This window comes from Anneissia japonica, unplaced genomic scaffold (genome assembly GCF_011630105.1).
Source record: "Anneissia japonica isolate Jap-2015-1 unplaced genomic scaffold, ASM1163010v1 scaffold287835_len3118868_cov185, whole genome shotgun sequence".
Classification (NCBI taxonomy): Eukaryota; Metazoa; Echinodermata; class Crinoidea; order Comatulida; family Comatulidae; genus Anneissia; species Anneissia japonica.
The window spans coordinates 2,608,793-2,618,282 of NW_022737223.1; the positions used below are offsets into that span (position 1 = coordinate 2,608,793).

At 35.2% G+C, this 9,490-nt stretch overlaps 1 protein-coding gene across 4 annotated transcripts in view; it reads right to left on the reverse strand.

Annotated features, from left to right (window-relative positions):
* Positions 1-6,892: 6,892 nt before the first annotated feature.
* LOC117117165 (ileal sodium/bile acid cotransporter-like) overlaps positions 6,893-9,490 on the reverse strand; it is a 10,493-nt gene continuing 7,895 nt past the window's right edge. For all 4 annotated transcript variants that reach the window (XM_033261385.1, XM_033261384.1, XM_033261381.1 and 1 more), the window contains exon 2: positions 6,893-8,803. In XM_033261385.1, coding sequence (XP_033117276.1) covers positions 7,279-8,754 — 1,476 coding nt within the window. In that variant the 5' untranslated portion in view covers positions 8,755-8,803 and the 3' untranslated portion in view covers positions 6,893-7,278. The remainder of the gene's footprint in view (positions 8,804-9,490) is intronic.

Consider the following 9,490-nt stretch of genomic DNA (forward strand, 5'->3'; position numbering starts at 1 on the left):
ATATATATGTGCTCCGACGATCTGAGCGTTAGCTTATTCAATGAGTGTTTGTTGAAAAGACAATACCGGGTACATAAAATATTTTTTATTAAAGTCACGTATAATTTGAGATTCAAAGTATGTTTAATTTAAACACCCGAAATATGTAGGCCTACATAAACATTTCAATAATCAAACAAACAAAAAATGAATAGGCATAGTGATTAATTTTTTAGTAACGTGTCAGTAAAAAGTATTTACGTTACTGTACTTAACTGACTACGTGCGTGTTTGATGCTAACTGATAACTGCAGTTTCAGTCACTACATGACCGTTTTTATATTTTTAATAAAACCATTTTTTTTTCTAATTTTAAATACATTTTCCCCTGAATTCGTGATAATTCGTTATCACGCATAAGACTAAATGCTAAATGCGTGACAAATTTATGATCACGCACGTGTTTGTACAAAATGCGTGCTTCATCCAATACTTTGAAATGCGGGACCGCACGATACGAGACGGTTGGTAACTATGCTGACCGATAACATACACATAATAGGCCTATGTATACAGGCAATACACATACTCAAATAATCAATTATAGTCCAAATTCAGATGAGTAGAAAGCGTATTTGCTTATTGCAGATACCATGAGTAACATGCAAGGAAATTCGGTGGGCCTTGACAGCAGGGTACAAATTCCTGTCGGAAATTTTCATGGTCAGTGCAAGCATGGAGGTATGGTGTAAGTATACAGTAGATTGTTAGAGTACGTTTTACATTAGATGATTGTGTTGTTTTTTTGGTTTTTTTTTTAATAAAAGATGTGCCTTTTTTAAATAGAGGAATAGGGAAGAAGCGAGGAAAGATCAGCAATCGTAAATTACTGGAATTGTTAAGCCCAGGTAAAATAACGTTTGTTTTAAGTAAAAACATTCGGAAAATCGATTTCTATCGACGATAAACATAAATTAAGAGTATAAACCATACATAAATAAGAGGATGTGAAATCAATTAATTACATTCTTCATTTACATCCACAACCCTCCCTGTAGAAGTAAACAAGGAGTTTGGCTAACTCCTCACACAGGTATTACTTGTAACACATGATTTGCAACAAAATGACATTGTCTATTTGTGTATATCATATCGTCTCTTACGGCGATAAATGCGGGTCTAAATTGAGTGACCATAGTGGTCAGCATAATCATAACACAGAATAATTAATAATCATTGCATTGATAAAATCGCACCTTAATGACATCATCACAATTATAATATTTATGTACAAATGTACTTTAAAATCAGCCAGAAATGGTAAACGTTAATTTGCCATATTCCCACGGCTTACACGACAAATTAGTGCTTATAATAACACAGCGTACGAATTTGTGTAGTACGGTACGATATTCGTATATTAGGTCTACACGACTATATCTTTGGTTCCAAACGAAAGTGTTGATGCAAAAAACGGATTAGGTTATACCAATTCAGGTAAGGATACATCAACTTGTAGAGTATGCTATGTCGACGGCAATTTTACAAGGCAGAAACCTTGGATTTCAGACATGAAAAAGACAATACCTATACTCCCATGAACTTTAAAAGTATAATTCACTGCGTTCATTGAATAACCAAAATTTACGGGCTATTAGTATTATTAACAAAGCAATTTATTCAATGATATGCGTATACACATTTTGTTTGCTAACAAAGATTTTTAAAAAGGGCAACTTACAATCAATCTATGATAGATCCGAATATAGAGAGCTTTCTTTTTTGATCGACACTCGAAGTGAAACTCTGGAGCAACGACTGATCTCACAAGGCGCACCAATCAGCTATTTAAGCACTGGGGCTACCGTCATTAAGTTTATGGCCAGCGAATCTTTATCAGAGTTTCCGAAAACAGGGGTGAGATGCTCCGCATGAAATGTAGCTTTTAACTCAGCAGTTCCTACGATGTTCCGGATTTGTAGCCCAAATTAGCATCGATTGCACAAATGACAATAATTAGAACTTTATACAGATTTATTACTGACAATTTCTAACGCTGAAATAGGATTACAATAAAAATTAGCTTATTATTCTTAATCTACAGGTGTTGGGGTGCCAATCAAGTAAATAGAGGCGCGGCTTTCATCACGCAGCGTTCCCATTGGTTAATTAGAAACTACTCAAGCGTGTAAAAGTGGAGCTGTGGAGATAAACGAGTTGTGAGAGTGAAGATTCATCCTGACGTCATCAATAGAAGTTTTATATCGCTGACATCCATTGAGCAGGGAGTTTGAACTCTTTATGAACATGGTTAGAACTATGGACCGAATGTTACAAGTTAACGACACCTTAATAGCCACACTACTATTGGGCCCACACGGGTCGAATATAAGTATGTATTTGCGATCAATCATTATATTGTCAGGTTCATTACCTTGATTGGAAATGCACATAACAACTCAATTTCAGACCTGTCAGTGTAAACGTACGAGAGCCTGGTGTGGTCCAGAGCATGACCAGGCCCGTAGCATGACTTAATTTGTGGGAGGTTCGGTTCAATGGAAAGTGGACCCTTATCTTCGATACTCAGGGGAACATTGTAAATAATATCTACGAATATCAATTTTTCGTTTTTAAATGCGGACCTTCTCCACTTTTTGGGAGGTTCTTTGTAACCCCTTTAACCCCCACCCACATCGCGATAAATTGCATTTGTACTCGCTCACCTTGGTAATCTAAATAACTTAAAGGGGGACGATCAATTATAGAGCTGAAACATTCTAGTATTAACGGTCATTTTAGCCTATTTCATGAAAAGAGTCGGGAGTAGTGGTTTGGTTTATCAGAGACGAGGTTCACACGAAAAAAAAAGTATATGTCGAAACAGATACCTATCCCTATGGTCAATTATTGCGGTACGATTAGAGAGGAAGGTATTGAGCAAAACTTATGTTTTTAGTAATGCAGATTATATTATTTATTAAATTGGATCATCAATATAGCAGATACAAAGTCCGCCTGTAAACAAAAACGATGCCATATGAAATATAGCACACAATGTATCTTGTGAAAAACAATCATGGCTTTAATTTTGATCAAACTACAGTAGTTATATTTTGCCATTTATATTATAATTAAATACGGTATAATATATATATATATATATATATATATATATATATATAGTATATATATATGTATATATAGGACGTATTCGTTATCGTTTTCTTAAGGTTGCATAATCTCCCTATTAGGGAGTTTTTGCAAGTTTTCGAAAACGGTAACAAAATACGGTTACGTCACCAAATTTTAGACAATCCTTCCCCTGCAGTAGCATATCTGTCACAACGTAGTCGATTCATGCCTTTTGTATTAATCAAGGATCATATGCAGCACATACAGCATATTGTCAAGAATGTTTTAGGCACGAATGACGATAATGATAATGACGTATTCGTATTCGTTATCGTTTTCGTAAGGTCGCGAAATCTCCCTAATGTTTTATGGGGTGGGGCCTTAGCGGAAAAGTTCGTTGCTGTCTGTTTATTCAGTCACTACAGTCACTATTGTATCGTGCGTAGTCCTATACTGCCACCTATAGTCGTATAGTGACATGTGTCAATCAAACTCAAAGATATATTGTCCCATTCTAAATACCTAAAAAAAAAAATTTTTTTTAATTAACTTGCCCATTTTAAAGTAGCATAAAAGTTATTAACTTGAACATAGAAATTAGTGTATTTAAAAAATGTCTACCCATCAGTTTACAGCGAAAAATGATAGAAACACTTCAAGTCACTGGAAGTGTCTTATTATTTTTATTATCTTTTTTGTTAGCTTAAAATTCAGGGTACACATTTTTTTTAATTAAATAATGTTTATGCAAAGTTAATAATTTGTATGCTATTGTAATATGAGCAAGTTTATTTCAAAATTATTTTTTATGATTTTTTGAGATTAGCAAGAGACAATACATCTTTAAAGACTGATCAATCAACAAGACTAATAATACAAGTTTGTTACACGATGAACACATATGTTGTCCTACAAACGCACTCACGTACGTTTACGCTATCGTTTTTTGGGACATAACTGGGTGGGGCTTCTTAGCTAAAAGGCCCATTGTATTGCTTGGGTGTGCAAGTTTTTTTTTCTGAAGTTTGCTAAGTGACTTCACGACTCCACTTTTATGTCATCAATTGCGAATATTGTTTTGTTTAGTTGCTGCGTAATAATATTTACAATGACAGATAGCCTAATATTAATAATAATAATAATAATAATAATAGGGTCTAATAATAATAATAATAGGGCCTAATAATAATAATAAATAAAATAATAAATGATAATAAATATCAACGATAATAATTATAATAATTATAAAAATGTTATTAATAAATTACTCAATCAATAAATCAATCAATTAATTATGTATTTATGTAATGCTTTTCCCACTAAAAACATAATGTAATACAAAATAGGCGTTGGTATACTTAAGATATGTGATAACTAAATACCATGTTTAAATTTAGCTGAAATGAGTTTAAACCATTATATCAAAGTATAACTACAATATGCAAATTGAGACAACACATTTATATAGATATTTCAAAAGGTGTTTTCGTCAGGAAACATACAGAATATATATGATAACACGTCCGGTTGGACAAAACATATGATATTGTATAGTGCAAATTTTATATAAATAAGTTCGATATTGTTTTTTTTGTGTTTGTGTTTGTGTTTTGTTTTTTTAATCTGACTTGTACATTGGTATTATGTGAGTCTGCGCACGTGCAAACAGGAATAATTATATAAATATAATAAACATAAGAGCATAAATTATTTTTGTTAAGGAAAAGTTAAATTTAGGATTTTAGGCCCAAATTTCATGAAATGTAGAATCAAATGCAGAAGTGGTGAAAACGGCAGCTTGAGTACTAGTTCTACTGAATTTACAATAGACCTCTTCACGGGCAGATGTTTCTTTGAGAGTCTGGCGAGCTTCTTTGTGGGAAGCTTCTTTGTGACAACCACCACCGTCAATTGGTTCACTGACATCATCTCTATCATTGAGTTGTTGGAGTTCATCTTCATATGATTTCCTTGGAAAACGTTTCATTGTCTTAACAATGACTGTTACTACTGAAGATTCCAGAAGCGTCATTAAAGCGACCAGAAATGGAAGACGTCTTATCAGGTCGGCTTCGGGGTTAGGGTACGACATGTAGATGACAGTGGTGACGAGAAAGCTATTCTGGGCGCCAGTTTCGAAAGCAACTGTTAGAGCAGACTTGTTGCAGAGGCAAGTTAATTTACTAAACAGTAGACCAAGTATTCCGCCAACAAATAGAAAATCAGAGCAGACAGAAAAACGTCATTTGGAGAAAAAAATGTACATATTCGCGGCAATTTCAACGACGGCAGCTGCTGTGATCATCATTCCAATGACAAACGGTTTCACCAATATGTTTAGCATTATGACTTAGAAGATTTATCAGTATCTTACTAATAATTATTATTTTATTGTTATTGTCATAATTATCGCCGTGTTCATCGCCATCATCATGGTAATCGACATTGTCACTTTCATCATCTTTATGATCATCAACATCATCATCATTATCATCAGTATCACCTTTATCATTATCATTATCATCATCAGCACCACCATCATCATAATCATTATCATCACCCTTATCATAATCATGTTTGTGCTGTTATGTTTGTGATATATAGTATTATAAAGAGGGAAGAAGGAGGAGAGGGAGGGGAGAGAGAGTGTTAATCCAGTCACCGACCGAGTTAGATTTTCTCGCAATTCACATTGGCGGATCTGGAAGATCAGGGATCCTGACCCCCCTCCCTTCGGCAAAAAAGAAAAAAAATAATAAAAAGAATTCTAGACCCACATTTCGGGACCCGTGAGCTGATTTATTTATTTATTTATTTTTTGTAACAATAAGAGAATTCAATTCAATCTTAATTAATGTGTTTTTTATATGCCTTTTGTATTTCTGTTATTTTTATCATTTTAATTTTTTTTATTTGTCTGGTGCTGTGCATTTTATCCATTGTTTTTTTTTATGTTTGTGTTGTGAATTTCTGGAATTTTGGTGTTCTGTTTTTAAATTTTTAAGCAATTATTGTAATACACTTATATAAACTCTTTTATTGGCTGTCTGTTTGCAATTTTTAATTCATATTTTTATCTGAATAAATAATAAAGACCTTGAACACAAAATTAGAAGTCGGGAAAGCTCATTTCTCGGAATCTAGGAATCAATATTTTCTCGGAGGAGGACTCCCGAACCCATTTTATTTTTGGGGTTCATTGATTCATGGAAAAAGAATACATGTGCAAAGTGTATACCAGTACACACATAATAGGCCTATTTACTGTAATAAGAATGAAAAGAAATCAACATTTTCCCGGGGAGAACCCGAACCCGGCTTTCTCTTTGGAGTTCATTGATTCATGGAATCGTTTTCAAAAGGGGGAAACCTTGAATTTTTAAGAACTTAAAAGTCATTAAAAAGAGAAGTCAGGAAAGCTCATTTCCCGCCATCTAGGAATCAAAATTTTCCAGGGGATAGCCCCCGGACCCCCTTTCTTTTTGGACTTATCGATTGATGGAAAAAGAATACGTATGCAACTACTTTATTTTGTGTATGTATTGGATTGGATTGGATTTATTCGGTGTAAACACCAAAGATAGACCACGAAAGTCTAGAAGAAGACTTGTTTCCAGTGGGGTCCTTCTGGTGGTGATTGGACAGTACACCGGGAGACAATCCCCTACTCTTTTCCAAAAACAATTTCAGCCTTCAACCTATCATTTTGGCAAGAACTATAGACTGAATATGGCCCTTTTCCAATTTCAAGATCTAATAATACGAAAACGCAACTTAGTAAAGAGTTTTTTTGTGGGTTTTTTTGTCAAATCATCAACATATAAAAGATATTCTGTACATGGTATACAACATTTGAATTGGACATAATATTTCATTCTTGATGAAGTCATATTTTTCTAAATTAAATTTCTGATTTTCTACATTTCAATATCGGTTAAACGTAAGCAAATTCAGAAGTAGTGTATATTTTTCTTCTTCACTCTGCGATAACCAAATATCACCAAAACCAATATGACATAATAAATCTTTGAGATCATGAACACAGCATATTTAATTTCTTTCAGTTTTCCTAAGTTGTGAATGAGGAAAACCGTCATAGTAAGTTAAGTCTTTATCAATACATTATATTGCTTTTCAACTAATTATTATTAAGGTAGCCTAGGCTTACAATTCAGTAAATTTGGAGTCAAATGCAGTATTGGTGAAGGAGCCGCCTGTTTGCGTAGGCTTACTGCTCTCACTGGTTTCATGATGGCTTCCTTCGCTGGCAGAGGTTTCTTCAAGAGTCTGAGAATCTTTGCGGCAATCTGTGCCATTGTTTTTATCAACTTTGACACTGATGTCCTCTGCATCTTCGGTTTCATCTTCGTATGGTCTCCCTGGAAAACGCTTCATAATCTTAACAATGATTGTTATAATTGAAGATTCAAAAATCGTCATCATAGCGACCAGAAATGGAAGACGTCTTATCAGGTCGGCTTCAGGGTTTGGGTACGACATGTAGATGACAGTGGTGGCGAGTAAACTATTTTGAGCGCCAGTTTCGAAAGCTACTGTCAGAGCAGACTTGTTGCAGAGGCAAGCTAATTTACTAAACAGTAGACCAAGTATCCCGCCTACAAATGGAAAAACCATTGCAGACATGAAAACGTCAGTTGGAGAAAAGAGAACGTAAATATTGGCAGGAACTCCAACAACCGCAGATGTGATCACCATCCCGATGACAAACGGTTTCACCAATATTTTGAGTATCCTTGCGACTTTCGGCCACTTGTAAAGGATAACCATACCGGCCAAAACAGGCACAATAAGAATGACGAGTTGGAGAATAATTTGAAGGAATGGCGTTTTCAGAGCTTCATTTCCGTTGATGAACTCGGCTGAGTATATGTAAGCATTAAGAGGCATAAAGCCTAACGCCAGAACAGTCGAACAGAATGTCATTGTCAGACTCAGAACAAGGTCTAAATCCAGTAGCAGGCTGAAAACGTTACTCACCCAGCCACCGGGACTGGAACCAACGGTTATCAACCCGATAGCAGCCGTGTCGTCAAGCTGGAGAAGTTTGGCAATTGAATAGGCCAAAAGAGGCATTATTATAAATTGGCAGAGGACCCCGATGAGAATAGCCCAAGGTCGACGCAACCTCCTTCTTATTACCTTCCAGTCCATCTTCACACCCATGGCAGTATAAGACAGAATCAGCCAGACTTGTAGTGTGTACCGGTATATAGTGTCAATTATTGAAGGTTTTCTGTTAACCTTCACAGTGTATGGTAGTATCTCATACCCTTCCAGAACACGCCCAGCGTTGTCTCTTGCAGTAAATAATATATCTGCAATACCGAGTTTAACTCCAGTGACAGAGATCAGAAACGAGTAGCCAGTTGCATTATGTCCAAATTCGTAAGGAATCTTGAAGGAGATCACTTCGCTTGAGTTAGTTGTGAATATATCAGGTGAAGAACTCCGCACCTCTATCCACATGTTTACATCAACGTCAGTTAGCGTCATCTCCAGATATTCTGTCTCCTCCTCTACTACAATTATAGCATCTTTTGGCTCAAATGATGCAGCAAACTCTCCTCTTGTTGAGACCACTTCAAGGACGACAATGATCAAGACGAGTGTGGTTTTCATATTCGCCGATGATAAGCAACCATTAGAGCATGGACGTTGGAGTCGGATGCTGAAGAAAAAAAACAAATAGTATTATTTGCAAATACGAATGAAATGTTTCATTTTATTGACATTATTCCAATCAAAACAAATTCATAGGTTCAGATCCATAAGGATAAAGCAAACGATGCTGTAATGTCTATTAATTATTAAGGACTTATTATTTCGCTATTTCATTATGTTTACTTTTTGTTCACTGTATTGTCTGTATTATGTAAAGGGAAAACAACCAAAAAAACTTTTAACAATATTTCTGAATTGAGTATGAAAATCGGATCAATGATGTATTCACATGCGAACCGAAAATTCGGACCGCGTTTTCGATGCTCTGAGCGAACCGTTCCTATGGCTACATACCATTTCGAGTTTCTGATCAGTTCGGAGGCTTTCCGATCCAAAAAATTCGAATTCGGTGTGAATAATGCAGCTAAATAATAGGGACGCTGGCGTTCAGCGCATCAGAAACGCTGTCCAAATTTTGGCTCGGATGCGATGTAAATGCAGCTTTACGGCAATGTGGTAACATACTAGGCCTATATGAATCACCATACTGTAATACATAATTATTTTACTATGAATATATAATAGTGAATAGTTTTCATATTAACAAGTACTTCAATTTCATGTTAACCTTTGCTACCACCAGTTTTCGCCAACTAAACTAAACAATATTGAACCTCAATAGACAGTCTAGTTG